This window comes from Zingiber officinale, chromosome 4A (assembly GCF_018446385.1).
Source record: "Zingiber officinale cultivar Zhangliang chromosome 4A, Zo_v1.1, whole genome shotgun sequence".
NCBI classification, from domain to species: Eukaryota; Viridiplantae; Streptophyta; class Magnoliopsida; order Zingiberales; family Zingiberaceae; genus Zingiber; species Zingiber officinale.
Genome location: NC_055992.1, coordinates 23,690,253 through 23,708,480, shown reverse-complemented (window position 1 = coordinate 23,708,480; position 18,228 = coordinate 23,690,253). Strand labels below are relative to the sequence as shown.

The 18,228-nt window shown below is 35.1% G+C and overlaps 1 protein-coding gene across 1 annotated transcript in view; it reads right to left on the bottom strand.

Annotated features, from left to right (window-relative positions):
* The window catches only part of LOC121969713 (epidermal growth factor receptor substrate 15-like), a 51,921-nt gene that overhangs the window by 28,041 nt on the left and 5,652 nt on the right, over nt 1-18,228 (bottom strand). Inside the window, exons 2-5 of the mRNA XM_042519940.1 lie at nt 11,638-12,763; nt 10,184-10,396; nt 9,895-10,115; nt 8,811-8,885 (exon numbers count right to left, since the gene is read on the bottom strand). Of these exons, the coding sequence (XP_042375874.1) occupies nt 8,811-8,885; nt 9,895-10,115; nt 10,184-10,396; nt 11,638-12,763 (1,635 nt within the window). The remainder of the gene's footprint in view (nt 1-8,810; nt 8,886-9,894; nt 10,116-10,183; nt 10,397-11,637; nt 12,764-18,228) is intronic.

Below are 18,228 nucleotides of genomic sequence, written 5' to 3'. Positions count from 1 at the left end.
TCTCTACGGAGCATGATTTAAAATCTAATATTGCCTTGAGCAAAACAGTTGAAACATATCGTTCCTAAAAATTAGTGAAACTCAAAATGTCTCATGTGTCGTCGTGTCAATGATGTCAATAAGTATCGTTTCACGTCAATACTTGGCACCCCTTGAAATATTAAAAAGTAACTCTAAATGAATTTAAATAATATTATTATTTTTTTACAACTTGTCTCCATAGAAGATAATGTTACCATTTTAGATGAAAAATGAAATTTGAACTTAAGAATATAGTTTTCTTATCTTCTACTTTTTCTTCATCTCCTTCCACCTTTAATTTTCCATCGGTGCCATACATTAAAATCTTGCTGACATTATCTAAACAATATCGTTCGAGATAGTAAGCTACATTCAAGTTCGAAGCTACGATTTTCTCGTTATACGGATGGATATCTTCGATTTTGAGGCAACTTGTGCATTCTTGAAAAGGAAAACCTCCTTCAAGAAGCACATCGATCAAGATTTCCAATTCATCCTGGTGGCACACAGATGTATCAAGATTTAAAGCAATAATACTGGTAAAAAGGTATAAAAATAGACATTATGGACCTTATAGCTCGATGTCTAATTTGCCAATAGATTAAGGTAGAACACTAGAGACAGACTAGGTTGGTTTAGAAGATTGTAGTGCCAGAATATAAGTGAGAGCATGTTACTATGGACTTTGTTATTGAAGGCTAAAAAGGAACAAGATTCAAATTAGCTCATTTCATGCCTACTCGTAGGACGGACTCTTTAGACTATCTAATGAAGTTGTATTGCAAAGAGATTACTAGACTCCATGGCATTCCCTTGAATATTATTTCTAATCCAGACCCACGCTCTAGTTCAAGGTTCTAGCAGAGTTTCCAAAAGGTATAGATACTAAACTCCATTCTAACACTGCTTTTAATCCTCAAACTCATGGGCAGTCAAAGTGCATTATCTAAATTTTGAATGATCTACTGCGGGTATGTGTATTGGATTTGAGCAGTAGTTAGGCAACCACTTGCCTTAATAAAGTGCTTATATTAATAGTTACCATTCTGTTAGTTGACACCTTGCTTGTAATACTAGTTACCATTCAGCTAGATGGCACCTTTCAAGGCACCCTATAGCAAAGCATATAAATCTTCTATTTTATGGGACGAGGTTAGAAAACATCAACTCTTAGCTCCGCAGAGTATTTAGCAAATGCTTAGTGTGGACTATTAGACAACGACTACTCAATGTTCAAAGTTGACTGAAATAACTGCCGATGAAGGATGTTGGAATTTGCAACACATTTCACCTATCAAAGGAGTAAGGAGGTTTGATCTGAAAGGAAAATTGGCTCCCAGATTTGTTAATCCATTTCAAATTCTTGATCAGGTGCAGGCTAATCAAATCGCGTTACCCCTAGTCTTAGCAGGAGTGTAGAACATCTTCTATATTTCTATGTTGTGAAAGCATGTTATGAATCCAACACATATCTTGGATGATCTTAAAGTACCACTTCAACCCTACGAGGACTACTTTAGTTTAGGAAGTGACTTGGGAGCATGAGATTTAAGGATGAGCAAAAGTTCAGTTAAAATGAACAAACAGACCAAACAATTTGAAAATTTTGATTAATTCGGTTAATTCGACTGAATTAACCGATATTTTATCAATTCGGTTTGTTCGATTTTTATTAGAAAATTCAGTGGTTCGATTAGTTCGACAAAATTCAATTATTCGGTTTCAATTATACTCCGACCTAGTGAGAATAAGATGTGCGTCATATTCCCTCACGTATTCTCCTTAGAAAATTAATGAGGGAGATGTAAAATATCAAGTTTTAATTGATTTAAATATTTTGCATCTTAAATTATTTTTTCTAAATAAATTAAAACAACAAAATAAGTTGAATTGAATTATTTAAATAGATTGAACCATAAAATAAATTTTGGATATCAAGTTGAAGTCAAATTGGGTTCAAATTAAATCCATCAAGTAGTCATGGTGATTAGGGGCACATAGGTTCGGTCAATTTTAGCCAATTTATAGCCACACCAACATTCAAAATCTTGAATCGTGCTAAGGTTTTGGTCTTTTACTAGAATAATATTGTTCTATCATTATGCTAATGTTTCGATATTTGGTGTCAGTAATGGATTGGAGTTGAAGATGGAAGGAGATGAAGCATTGGAAGGAGACAATGTCTATGCTAAGTGTGATTTTAAATCTTGTACCACACCAAGAGAAACCGTCAAAACATATCATTCTAGTAAATTACTAAAACTTGATACCACTCTACAAACAATATTTCTTTCCTCCTTAACCTCCAATCTATCAGCACCATGCATTGGAGCGTTGGCGTGATACTAGAACAATATCTTTCGAGTAAAAGACCAAAAGTACAACCTGGTTTGAGATTTTAAGCCTTAGTGCCGAGTAGTATCGAGTTTCGATGATTTATCGGAATGATATGTTTCAACTATTTCATCTGGCATGGTACAAGATTTCAAACCATGAGCCTAACCAAATTTTAAAGAGGGATAAACGTTGACAAATTACAGAACTTTTTAGCAGTTAGGTATTATAATTTCTCGCCTCGTCTCTCTCCCAGTCATGCAATTTTTCCCGAACACAACCTCTCCTCTCCATGTGCCGATTCCCCAACCCAACACTAGACTTATCATTTTCTTCTTCCTCTAATGTGAGCAACGCAAACATCACTCTTCCGGGCTCATAACACCACCTCTTCCGCCTTCCGCTGATATCTGTCTTTTTCTCCTCCCAATCTCCTTCTCCCTCTTCTATTTTCCTCTGCGTGTGCGCACGAGGGCAATCATTGTCGCTCGCCGCCAGAGCCAAGAGAGGCATCCTTCGATGACAATTAGAGAGGACCCTCCTCCCTTCCCTCTTATTTCTCTCTTATTTTTCCAATGACCACTACCTATCAGCCCCTTTCCCTCTTTCTTTCTCTCTTATTTTTCCAATGCCTACAACCTATCAATTAGATGCTATTGGTCGAGTTGAGAGGACCCTCATTCTACAACACCCACATCCACTAGTCGGCTTCTTCTAGCCGAGCCAAGAGAGACTACTAGCCCTTGTCATTTTTCAAGCTTTTCAGTGTCCTTGAACAAGGTCGTTGCTTACACACTAGCCAATTAAAGATAAGAATTGGAGAGAAACTGTATTATTAACATTGGAGAAATGATTGGTTGTTTTAGACTAATCACAGTTAGGTTCACTTGGCTCGAGCGTTTTGTATCAACGAAACACTGATCTTGTTTCATTGATTGAGATAAAAAGTAAATATTTTATTTAATTTCTATTTTAGGTTTGTGTATCTAGTTTAGGATGGAAAATAAATTATTATTCAACAATAGATATCTTGTTCGGAAATTATGATTATATCAAGATAGCAAGATCAAGAATGGATCCATAGACTTCAATTTTAATTAATTTTCTAGATTTTTGTGATATTATCAGTATAAATATTTATTTTGAATTTTCTGAGATATTTTTAGACATATTCAGTATAGTAACTTGATTTTCAAACGCTCGGAGCCTTATGCATGAATAAATATACAAAATAAATTGTATATTATGCTTCTATGATTGTTTAGAAAAATAAGATTAAAATGATATTTAAAATGGTAAAATGAGTTTTAAAATAATTAAACTATTATAAGTAGAAAAATAATATTCTTTTCATACTATCTATCTATCTATCTATATATATATATATATATATATATGGGTGTTCATATGAGGATTAATATAAAGATTGCTTCAAAAATAGGTAATTTATCATATTATGTAGTCAACTTTGAAAAATTACCATAGACACCTAGCTTTCATATTTACCAAAAGACACTTATTTCTCAAAATTCTCTTTTTCCTCCTAGTAAAAAAATGACAAAAAAAAATTAAAAACCCAATTCAAGAAAATTCTAGCTACAAATCTCAAGACCACGAGCATACGTAGCAACGAACTCACAATGGAGCTTATGGTTGCTACTAAATTATGGCAAAGTCCAAATGGCTTTGAAATCACGGCTAAGAGATACCGATCAGACGCAAAATCATAACCCCCTTGCTATGAGCTTATAGTCAAGGTTGCATGGCCACAATTTCATAACGGTCGTGAGCTTTATCATAAGCTTATGGTCATAAATGCTCGCGGTCTCACCTAAGTTTGCTTAATTTTTTTTCGTGATTTTATTATTTTGTGTCATTTTTCTTTGCCAAAGGGGGAAAGGAATTTTGGGTAAAATTAAAAGTTAAGTGCATGTTTTTGGTATTTTCAAAGTTGAGTTTGTTGTATGGTAAATTAGACTTTTAAAATTAAAATAGATACTCTAATTTATTCTTTACTTTGGTTATACATGTTATTAGACTATTTTACCTTTCATGCTCCTTATTGACTTAAATATTGATACTTTCGTTATAAGTAGTATGCCTTGTACCGGAAGGCCACAAGCTATTACACAATAACTTAGCATAACTTATCATAAAAGTTAATTTAGATTAGTCGTTTAAATTAGCCAATAAGATGTAACTCCATAATAAAATAATTGTGGTGTAAAGATTCATAGTGATACACTGATAAATTTGAATAGAGAAAAAAAATATGAAAACATGAAAACTCTGAGTCTATCCTTGTATACACAATAATGACAACCAAACTTTTATTCCATTAAATGGGGTCAGCTATATGGATCTTCTTGCATTATTGGGCTCAATCCCTGCTATATCCTTATTTATATTTAAATAAATTTTATAATAGTTTATCATTACTAGCCAAGTCTTCTTTTGTCTCTCTCTTCTTTGATTAATGTGTGCATTTGTCAGGGTTTCACATCACTTAACTGGGACATTTATTAGTCGCATAAGTACAAATTCATACCATTTTAAACACGTCTCTTGTAGTTTCCTTTGATAGGTACAACCTCGACTCTTCCTCTAATATTTGTTTATCATATTCATCCACCTTAACATTCTCATTTCTGTGATTTTGATCTACTACTCATGTGCTTGCTTTATATCCCAACATTGAGTTACATATAACATAGCATGTTTAACTGCCGTTTTATAAAACTTTCCATTAAACTTAAGAAGTAGCTTATGCTCACAAAGAATATCGACGTTCTCCTCCATCATATTACTTGTATCCTATGTAACGCATACCCCTTCATCTTTTGTAAAAGATTGAGGAAGGAAACTACGGTGACTGAAAATCAATTTAGGTTCATGCCAGGAAGGTCGACAATAGAAGCTATACATCTTCTTACAACTAATTAAAAAATATCAGAAGCAAAAATAAGATGTATTCTTTGACTTAGAAAAAGCTTATGATAGAGTCCTAAGGAGAATTCTAAAAAAGAGAGATATTAGTGTAACATATATTAAACTAATTTAAAAAAAATAATAATCCCAGTTAGCCTCATTGACTATCCCTAGGGTGACCGGCCCAGCCCCACGGAAGTTTCCCACCGGCCACCAGGGTAAATCAGGAAGCAAACGCGGCAGCCAACCCAAAAGTCCAGCATCCTTTGATTGCGCCCCCAGTTAGAGGAAAAATTCCTACCTATACGTCATAGTTGGGGTTCGAACCGCGGGTGCCTGGGTGACAACCTGGATGTCCTACCGCGGCACCATAGCCCCGAGGACTTAAATGAGGATGTAACGACTAGAATAAAAACTTCAGGTAGAGTAACTAAAGCATTTCCAATAACGATAGGATTACATCAAGAATCAGCTCTAAATTCTTATCTTTTTACACTAATTATAGATGAACTCATTACATACACTCAAGACACAGTACGTGCATGTTTGCAGATGATATTGTTTTGGTAGATGAAATATGTGAAAAAGTAAATGCTAAACTAGAATTGTAGCAGGAAACACTAGAAGGGAAATGTTTTAAACTTAGTAGAATAAAAACAGAATATATGGAATTAAGTTTAACAATATTAAACGTAATGAGACAATTGTTAAGATAGGAAATGATTAGTTATCGGGGACTAAGAGTTTAAATATTTATAATCATTTTTACAAACCGATGGAGGAATTAAAAGAGATTTCTTATTTAGAATACAAGCAGGATGGTTGAAATGGAAGAGAGCATGGATGTTTTATGTGATCGTAAAGTACCTCTAAAACTTAAAAGAAAGTTCTACAAAACTACTATATTATATGGAGTTAAATGTTGGGACTCGAGCACATGAGTAGAAAATGAGAGTTGCAAAGATAAGGATGTTAAGGTGGATGTGTGGACATACGAGTATGGACATTAGAGAAAATCATAGTTAAATCTATTGAGGGAAAATTTCGAGAGACATATTTAAGACGATACAAACATATGCTTAGACAATCAATACATGCTCTATCTGGGCGATGTGAAACTATGACAAACACGCACATCAAACGAGGAAAAAAAAGACCAAAAAAAAATTTTGCAACAATGAAATAAGATAAAGCGTATTAAAGTATGGATGATGATATAGTGGGGGATAGAGCCGAATGGCATAAAAGAATCCATATAGCCGACCTCACTTAGTGGGATAAGGCTTTATTGTTGTAATGAATATCATATATAGCTTCTTTTCCTAATACTTTTCAATTAGTAGATGTATAGTTTTCATCATTGGCCTTTCAGGCATAAATCTAAATTGATTTTTAGTGACCTTAGTCTCCTTTTATTAATTTTTTTTCATAACACTCTTTTTCAAAATTTTATAATATGACTTATTAGTTTAATGCTCCTATAATTTGCATAATTTTATACATTTCCTTTATTTTTATTAAGGGGACTAAACTACTTACCCTCCACTAGTCATTTATTTTCTTCATTTTAATATGAGGTTAAATAACTTCGTACATGATTCAATACTCTACTTTCCAAGACACTTCCCTAGAGACTTCCACGCCTCTATTGAAATATCATCTGATACAACGACTTTTCTATTTTACATCCCATTTAACATCAATTTTATTTTTAAATTTTGAATTCTCCTATCAAAATTTAAATCTATATACTCTTTTAAACAACTTAAATTCCCTAAGCTAAGTTGATCATCTAAACTTTTATTGATGAAAATACATCTTCCATCGGTCTTTTATTATCTCATCCTATTTGTTTTTCTCATCCTATTTGTTTTTCTGTCATTTTCTCTTGTAATTCCTCATTCCACTACCAAAGGTAGATCCGCTACCTTAGCGGCCCCCCTAGTGTCGGCCTCACGGATATGGAGGGAGGTATATGCAAGTACAAAGGCCATAAGTGCATGGTGGGGTAAATCTCAAGATAAATGTCTCCCTTATGTGCTAGTCACTATTCCAAAGGCTAGTAGTCGCCCGTGATTTACCTCCTCCATGTTAGCCTTGGGACGGGTTGGCGGAGGCGCTGGGGGCGAGCATATTCGCCTTTTGCCACAATGGTGGGGTAAATCTCAGGTCGTCAGTTCCTCAAAATCAACGTCTGGCCATTACGCCAGAGATGTCATGCGCCTACCGTCTGCGCTCATTCCACTACCAATATCCTTTATTTAGTGGTGTTCATCCTCTTGACTCACCGAATACACTCTTGGCCACGATTTTCAAAATTTGATGTCATCTTATCCCATGTCATATTCAAATATACTCTTATACCAAAGCACCTAAAATACCCAAATGCGGTTGTGGTAGTAAGTGGTCATCCATGATCACTATTTATTTGTGCAAGGGTGTTATATTGTAGTATATCACCGATGAAGGCTTTATTCTATATGTTAGATGACATTATATTGACTCTAGTAATTCACTTTTTAGTAGATTTATAGGTGATGAGTTTATTAGAGATACATTTTTTATGAAGATTAAAAAAATAAAAATAAAATAAAAAATTCTACAATTAAAAATTAAAAAACTGTCCATATATCTCTTAGTTCCCTTTTAGCATATTGTGAGTGGATATTTACTCTAGTAATTCATTTTTTAGTATATTTACAGGTGATGAGTTTATCAGAGATATATTTTTTTTGTGAAGATTAAAAAAATAAAAAATAAAAAATAAAAATTATTGTTTTTCTACAATTAGAAATTAACAATCTGTTCATATATCTCTTAGTTCCCTTTTAGCATATTGTCGCCCAGTGGGATCCCTCCTAATAAATGAAAATAATACTCTCGGACATGACAAAAACATATTTCCTATCCAAGATCTGAAAAACAACTATGATTCTTTCCACGACAGTGAGTCTCAGAACAGATCTAATTTTTTATTTGTATCTGCGTACTCATCAGCAGAACTGGGAAGAAGCAGCTTCCCCCAGATATAGCTGAGAACACAAGAGTCTGCAGGATTCCACCCAGATGATTTGAGGTACAGGGACAGATGGAATCATGATACTGAAATCACAAGACAAACAAACAGAAAGCAACAATCAATCTGGGACGAATAGAAGCTTTGTCGAGAGAGAAATCTGGAAATAAACAACACAGAAAGTAATCCGATATATGGTCTGTATGAAGGTGACAAGGTCACAGAACATAAAGACGAATTGAGGAGAAAATACAGATAAAGGAAGCCCTAATACCATGATAAATTTAGGTAAAGTTATTAGGATTATCACATTAGGTAGTCCCCTCTACCATGTTATGTATTACCATTACTGTCATTTTATATTTACACCTCTATGATCTGTATGTTTCAATCAAGTCCTATTCTATTCACAAATAGGTTGTGAACACTATTCTAATCAGATATCACAGTAAATGGTTTCTTAAGTAATTTGTTTGTGATTTTATCCAACTGTTTGCAGAAAAAGACTCACAAGTTCCTGCATCTTGGTACGGTAGAACTCCAGCTTCTCTTTTGAATCAAGAATTTGCATTTCTGATTGTTGAACCTGAAACAAAGATAAATAAGAAAAACCTTTGACGCTTAAAGAGTACTTGCATTTCTGTAAAATTTATGTGACTGTTAGATAACTATTGATATACATACATAAAAAGCTTATAAGCAAGATTTTATTTAAAAAAGTGAAATCCCAAATGGAAAAGAAATTTAATGTCTAACATATAAGGAGAGTTTGATGTTTGTCTGTTTCTGATTTATCTCTGACGAATCCAAGTAACCATAAATACAGTTAAAAATAGTCTTACCTTTTCTAAGCAATTGTGCATTGAACACAATTCCATTCATTCATTCACACCATTCCAAAATGATAAATGAACCACAACCTTCATTTACTTGACTATTAAATGCTTGAATATTTATGGTTTTAGTATGTAACACGAGAGAATTTATTTCACTGATAAAAATCACTTCATCAAATAAAAAGCTTAACAGACAAAATCAAGCAACAAGTTGGGCACAAACAGATTGTCTGTTAAACCTAAGCTTGACTTGTACACCAATTCGGTATGGTGCTGAGGTATGTAGTTTGGCCCATACCAAACTAGTATATGCCACCATTATAGAAGATTATATACAGTCAACAGCTTCCAAATGGACCTACCAGCAATTTCCACCATCAGTGCTGACTAGAAGCCTGCTACCTCCAAACAATATATCCACATACCAATGGTTCTATGTTGTATGAGTTGAGAAATAATCTTATAATGAGATGGTCTCACCAATTCTTCATACCATTTAGAAGAGGAAAAACAATTTCTTTTTCTACATGATTGTCTTACCAAGAAAAGATTTTCAAGAATAATGAAAATGATTTTTTTTTATTTTTTAAACAATACAAAAGTTATACTAGGACAAGATATAGTCAAATTAAAAAAGACTTTCAAACATAGATATTACCAATTATGATGTGCATACTAACTAAGCCATGTAGCCTTTAAGAAAGTTACTTTCGTTTCTAGTTAGCATAAAAAAGGAAATGCTTTCAGATCAGAAATTACTTTTTTGTCCATATTTGCTGCTTCATTATTTGAGCTCAATGTAGTGTGTCCATCTTTCCCAAAATCTGTTACAAAGTTATCATTTGGCCCTGGTGTTCCTAAGTTTTTCGGCATCAAGTGTCCTGCATTGAAAGCCTGTGAAGGGATAGAATTTGGCATTGGAGGCCTTACTCCAGTTGGTATTGGAGGACGATGACCAGGGTGTCCTTGTTGTCGTAATCCTAATGCATAATAGCATTTAGCACAAGATGCCAAGGCATAAAGAGACAAGGGTAACATAAATCAGCACCTGGCTGCCACGTTGGAACACCATAAGCAGCTGAAGGCATACCAGCCGCACGCAGTAGTGTTTCATCATACATAACAGAATTTGGAAGCACAGGTGGAAGAGGACGCCCTTCCCGATATCTTTCCATCAGATAAAGAGCAATACAAAACTCTCTCAAAGATAGCATGCTATCATTATCTTGGTCAGATAAATCCCACACCTGCTTTAAGACCTCTGACACCCAAAAAGAACAGAAAACATGACCAATATGCCAAGACAAGAAAACATGCAATTTGATTAAGTCTATGTATTAACTTTTAGTACAATTCTAGAGCATAACACAAAAGCCTAATAAATAAGATAATCATAAATTAGTATACTAACATTATATGCAGAAAGTAATATAATTGAATACAGGTACCAGACTTCCAGCAAATCATTCATTATTAAGAAATGGTTGCCACCAATTATTAAGAAATGGTGCAATCATCCACAGAAGCGCATGAGTCAGACAATACGACAAAAAAATAACAAATTCCAGATGCACTCCCTCATCCATTGCCACTATTCACATGCAGATAAAAAGGTGCTACTTGCTTGATATTCCAAAGCAAGGAACCACAAGCCATCCTTCCCTCCCATCATGTTAAATCAAGGATCAAATCTCCAAGAAAGATAAAGAATACTGATTGTTATAGCAAAGGGTAAGAAGGCCCATTAGGTGAGATTCATATTTCTCTGAATCAAGGTTCAAAATTTTGATCTTTGGCGAAGTTTTGGTGTGTGACTAGAATGATACTATTTTGGTAACGTGTCGATGTTTCAATGCAATGTCGATAATGGATTGGAGTTGAAGAAAGACAGAAATAAAGCATAGGAAAGACACATTGTCTATGTTGGTTTTAAAACTTGTACCATGCGAGGTGAAATGGTCATCATTTTGATAAATTATTAACACTCAATATCACTCAGCGCACACAATATTTCCTTCCTTTGCTTCATCTCCTCCCTCCTTCTACCTCCAATTTGTCGCCAACACTCTGCATTGAAGCATTGGCACAAGAGGATCTCTTCAATCAAAGATCGAAACTACGATGCGAATTGAGATTTTCAACCTTAGTGTCAAGTGGTATCGAGTATCAGTGATTTACCGAAATGATACATTTCAACCGTTTCGCCAAGCGCGTATGAGATTTCAAACCATGCTCTAAATAGTGCAGGAAAAGTTAGTTCATACATATGAAAGCACAGGATGCAGTAAAAACTATTAAGCTCAAGTTGGATGTTATCACAAGGCAATCAAGTTAATAAAAATAAATCATGGAAATCAAAACAGAAGTGCGATTAAAAAATTGAGTAAATGTCTAACAACAAATATGTTCATCTAAAGAACTTCGGTAACTTGTTGGTTATTTCATTAGCTCATGCCACTAGAATACTTGTAGTACAATCTTAAGAAGTGATATGATCATTACCTCTAGGGAGTTTCCAACTCAAGAAGAGGCTTCGTGCCTGTTCACCTGTAATTTTTCCATCTCTATCCTTGTCTACATTGACAAATACATTAGTGTACTTCTTAATATCAGCTTGACTTATCTTTGGCCATGCCTGATTTGAAGCAGAATTAGCAGGCAATGATGGACTCGTTTTCAGGTTATCAGATTGATTTTGCTTTACACTTGTTTGACTTTGTTGCAGCTGACTTCCAGCAGGAAGAACTGACCGAACAATTTGAGTAGGATCAAGTTGACCAGGCCTACTAGAACTTTGAGGGCCAGAAGCCAGTGGGACAATGCTAGATGGATTCACTTTAGCATCTGATTTTGCTTGTGAAGTTGCAGAAAAAAGATCCCCTCCAAAAAATGAATTAGAAGATAATGCAACAGGTGACTTCAACTGTGTGGGTGTAGATGATGGTAAGTTCGGATCATTAGGTTTTGTCACAATTGAGGGTGTTTGCATCGGTTGTGCTTGTGCATTAGAAGGCACTCCTGTTGTACCTGAAAAGGCTAAGCCAAACCCATCCGGAGTTTGAGATGAAATATTTCCCCTAATAGGAGTGTGAGCAGTCACTCCAACCGAAGTTCCACTTGATTTAACAGGAATCCAATCAGTTGATAAGCTTGAGTTTGGCAAACTTGGACTTGCAACACTACCTCCTATTAATCCTAGATTGCCTGCCTGCAGTGGAGGTGAAGTAGCAGCAGCAGATGCTAGAGGTGGCCTAGCGAAATTGTTATTTGCTGTGGGGAAGAACTGTTGGTTCACAACTGCATTTGGTGGAGCCTGTGTTGGCCTGAAACCAGAATTTTGAAGTGCATTTGGTGTTACGCTGCTAAACTGATTAGAAGGTGGGCGCAAAGCATTGGCTATGACCCCAGGTGGAGGTGCAGCTGCAGAATTTATCTGGGGTACAGATTGAGCGACTGGACTTATCTTTGGAGCAGGAATTTTGGCTGCAGCTGGTCCATATAGTGCTGACTTTACAATTTCTGGTGTTAATTGTCGTCCACTTTGTGCCACAGTCACAAGTTTAAGGGCATTATAAAATTCTGTTCGACCAAGGAAACCAGTTCTATTCTGATCAGCATGCATCCATACCTGTATAAAACAAACATAAGAAAGTAGAACAATGAGCAGAGCCCTCTAGTACGATTGTGATAAGATCCAAAAGGAATGGTTACAAGAAACAACATGTTATCATAGACAAAACTTTATGTCAAATTCCAAAAAAAAAACAAATACAACGGGAAAAAAAAAATCAGTCAGAAAAGATATTCTTAGCACAGTTAGCTGAAGAAGCATAGCAGATTGCCTATAAGAAGCACAACAGATTGCTTAAAATTTAGGCATGGCTCCTGAGGATTTTAATTTTTAAGCACCTACAATATTAGAAGCCATACAAATAGTTAAGAGTACCTTGTTCAGAAGCAAGTTTGGAGAGTGCATGGGGGATTTACCCAAGTTATAAAGGCAAAATTAACATGTTTTGCTATGAGGAAACAGAGTTCATCGTTTAATATCAACTTTTGACAGTAGAAAAAATACAGGTAAATGATCTCATTGCTAAATGCTGCCTGATCTCAGCACAACCCTAGAAAAAAGACAGGTAAATGATTGCATAGGAGTATTTTTGTTGTTGTTGGCTAGCTGGTTACTTATTCCAATCAACCACTTCCCCTCTCATTGTTTGTTTCCCAGATTTATCACAGAACAAACTCTGACAGGTAAGATGAACTGCAAGGCTAAGATCTTAGAACCACATGACTCTGTATATGATTCAAGGGCATTTGTTTAAACACATTCTTGCAAAACAAAATTTGGCATGTGAATATTCAATAATATTTTTTTGTCAACAACCACATGCCTTCATTAAATTATCCCCTCTCCAAGGCAAACCAATATCGGTCCTAACTATTTCAGGTTCAACCATATGGATCGTATCTGCATTTGGACTCTATAAAGCAACAATGATGTAAAGCAGCTGAGGCAGAAGTATCAATGCCAGGAGAAAAAAAAATTCCAAAAACAGTAGCTTCCCACGAAGAAATAACTATTCAAGCAATAAATTGTTTGCACATGGTGCATGGAAGTAGCATGTATTGTGTTAATGTCCAGGTGTTCTGTGCAGATATCACATCAGTGTGTGGTTTGTATGTTGTGGGTTATGTTAAGATCCATGAGTGAAACCATTGAAGAACTATTAATGTAGTGTACACTGGAGGTTGGTTATGGAGAGAAGTTATTAGGGAGATGGCATCATATCATGTAACTGTAGTATATTTACAGAGAAATGAAAAAAAATGATCAACCATTATCTTCTCCAAAAATATTGTCTTATACAACAAAGATCAAGAGGTTATGTTTCTCCTTGAACAAGCCTACAAAATTTAATGCAACTCAATTCCCTTCCTTCCAGAACAACATAGGGCATAAGAGCAGCCTAGTGAGGAAACTCATCAAGTTCAATGAAGACAAGATTATCTTTCATCAGAACATCAGATTGGCAATGCTAGTGGACAAGATCCTTACTCGAGCTTTCTAAGGTCATATCAATTTGGTATCAGAGATCCACATGGGTGATAGTTTTCAGCAAACAGTTGGTTTCACTCTCGAGAAGGTATAAAGAAGATCAAACATGAGATCATATTGAGGGCAATGGGATCCAAGCCAAGTTGGTTATCATTGTAAAAGATCTCAAGATTTCTAACATCACAACTCACCCTGTTGAATGGAATTGGCAGACATGGAACATCATAGTTGCCTCCAAAATCTTTTGGCCAGCACCCTCCCCCCCCCCCAAACAAAATATATATATATATATATATATATATATATATATATGTGGTTTGCTTATTTCAATCATTTCTTCTGTCATCACAAATAAGCACGTCACATTTGGAGGGAGATGCACAAAATGGTTTATGAAATTATATGTTCAGAATCTGATGTCTAGGCCTGAATTTGAGTCATGTTACCTAACTCCAGATGCACAATTTTGAGATACAACTACTCTTGTTTTATCCTTACAGTAGCCTCAAAATATCTAATTCACGTTGCCATATTTATTATACCCACATTCCATACATGTTTCCTGTCTTCCAGGCATAAAATATAATCAGGTATCATAGTCTTTTCAAAATTCTTTGGATCTAAGGGTGCAAGATGAACACACAAAAATCTGAAAGTTCCTCGCAGTTCAGCAACTCAGATTGTGTCCTAAAGATTGCATCATATTAAAATGGCATAATCAATAATATCTCATTGTTGAATCACAGATACAAGACTTATATGGATTTTTTCTCCATCAAACTTAATTATATCTCACTTCTATTTTTCTTATTATTGAAACTAAATTATTCTACCAAGCTAAAACCCTTTACTTTTTCAAAGTTTCTTTACAGAATTCAATCTCTGATTTTATTTTACAAAACTAAATAACATAAATTAAGTAGAATTTCTTGAATATGATTTAAAGTCGAACCTAGGCGAAAAGCTACAATTGTAGAAAAATTATTTGTTAAACTCCTAGTAACTTAGTTTTTCCAAGTCAATGGAGATCAAGTGAAAAAAGTTCTTCTTTGCTCGGTATTCCTCACTAGTCTAAATACCACATATACAATTCATCTTCAAAATGTATAACCAATTGATTTTCAATAATCATTTGTTTCGCACTTTTACCTTTTATCTTTCTTCTCAATCAACTATCACAAAGTTTCATGTTTTGACATATCAACTTGATCCATAGATAACTAGAACCAACATTGTAAGTTACATTAATTCTTATGAAATTATAATTAAAAAAAAATTGCACAATGCATCAAGCATAATCTTAATTCTCAAAACTCTATTGTATGACTTATCTGGCCAAACTATATTTTGATTTTAATTAATCAAACTTCAATAATGATGTCAGTAACTATACATTTATTACAATAGTTTTCTCTCAAAAAAATGCATTAATCTCACTTGATTTTAATTTTACGAACAATGAAACAAATTTATAATCCCTAAACTATCTATTAACCTTGAAGGAGATATTAATAAAGATATCTTTTAATAGGATAAACAATGAGTTGAAACAAAGAGGAGCTTCATATGCATATCTTTTGTGGTTGTCATATGTCCATCACAGCCTCTTTACCGAGGTTTACTTTGTTTACTATGTAAAACTGACAAAGAGGAGATCAGATAGCTCTCCCACCGAGTGTTTTAGCCCCAAAAGGTGTCCTCCTAACTTGGACAAGCATAGCACTATATCTTCAACTTACCCCTTCCCTCCCGATAGGAATGCAGTGAGAATGGAGAACGACTAGCGGCAATCAATGTGAATGAGAGAGAGCAAGACCGTGGTGTCATTGCACAGTATTATTTGTATATATTAGTTAACATATTATTTGTATATATTAGTTAATATATTTGTCAATTAGCTAATTGTCAATTAGTCTAATTATAGTTTCTTAAGATAGATTCCTACTTTGTATATAAATATGTTTCACTCTTCAATAAAAGACTATGAATTCTTTTTATCTTAAATAACATGGTATCATAGCAACTTCGAAATTAGGGATTCAAAATTAGGGTTCCATCACCGCCTCTTCTACCACTCACATACTTTCATCTTCATGGCGTGTCATTGCCTCATCGTCGCCCACACGCACATGCCTCCACCGGCCAGCCACGACCAACTCGTCAACACTCTTTCCTTCCCTCCTCTGTCCACGCACGAAGTCAGTTGCTGCTCGTCACCGCATTGATCAGCGCACAACCCATGGGGCTACGTTGACCCAATGCCGCAGGTGTCGACTCTCCTTCCACAATGTCGTTGTCTCAGATTCCGACCACCGAGCAGCCACCACGTCAGTCCTATCCCCAACGATCATCGTCACTGCTCTCCCGATACGCATCATCAGAAGCATCATCGGTGTCGCCCAATCTCGATCGCCAGCGATCCTTGCCGCAGGCCTGAACGTGTCGCCCTGCTTTCCTCAACGTGAGCAGCACCTAAGCGCGCATGGGTTTATCTGTAATTGTTGGTTTGGATCTTCTTTCAGATTCTTCTCTTATCTAATTTCCATTGGGATAAAGTCCTATGGCTAAAAATAAGCATGATAGATGTGATTCTGTTAAAAATCACGAACTATAAGCTAAATGGTTCGAACTATTTGGATTAGAGTAATAAGACTATTTGTCTTATCTATGAAGTATTAACAAAGATAGTCATTTGACCTTAAGCAGACATGGCTTAGAAAGGACACTCGCTTGTTCCTTCATATTCAGAATTATATTGATAGTAAGGTAATTGATTTGATCAATCATTGTGAATTTGTTAAAGAACTAATGGATTAATTGGAATTTTACTCTAGAAAAAGAAATCCCTCCCGCATGTATAAGATTTGCAAAGTATTTTACCATGTAAAAAAACAAGATCAACCTCTGATCAATTATTTTATGGCATTCAAGAAGACATATGAAGAGCTTAATATACTACTTACCTTTCACCCTAATATGAAGGTTCAACAATGCCAACGAGAGTAGATGGCTATCATGAGCTTCCTTGCGGGTGGCTTTGAATCCGCTAAGTCACAAGTTATCTCTTGTTCTAAGGTCTCCACTTTACAAGATGTATTTTTGTTCCGCCTAGTGGTGCTTTAAGGAGTCACAATACTAATTATGTGCCGAAAAGATCAACTAGTCCTAGTGGAAACAAAGACGGTGGGTCCCAGGACTTTGAAACTCAAACGCCGAATTCGGATGGTATTATGTGTAACTACATAAGTCAGGTCATACAAAGTTTGAGTGTACAAAGCTTCAGTATAAAAATCAACAAAAACACTTGGTCATATTGCATCCACTAATGATGCTTCTGATAAATTGGTCCTTATCTCTGCAAATGAATTTGCCAAGTTCTCAAAATATCAAGAATCGCTCAAGTCTTCATCTCCCTCTGTCAATCCTATTATTGATTCAAGTAAACAAAACACATGTTTTCTTTACTCATCCTCCAAATCGGTCATTGATTCTAATATCACGGATGATATGACAATTTTAGTCTCTTTTCTACTTTTTCAGTCCAAAGCTAACACTCCTACCATTACTTTAGCTAATGGATCTCCATCTTGTGTTCGTGGGTCTGGCACTATCAATCATACCCTTTTGCTTCCTCTATCATCTATCCTCTATCTTACATTTACCTACTTTATCCTTTAATTTGCTCTCTGTCAGTCAACTAACTCGTAATCTTAACTGTCGCATCTCATTTTTCCTAATCATTGCTTATTTTAGGATCTTTTGACAAAGAAGATTATTTGGTAAATGCCATGAGTCTAGAGGTCTCTACATTCTTAACATATCATTCTCAAATTCTTTTACTTACTCGACTGTCACTTCTCCCTTCGAGGCTCATTATAGGTTGGGACATCCATTTCTCCCTTTGCTCGAAAAGCTTTGTCCACAATATGGTAAGGTGTCTTCATTAGATTGTGAGTCATTTCAATTTATAAAACATCACCATCTTAGTTCACGTCCTAGAGCAAATAAATATGTTAGTATTCCTTTTGAATTAA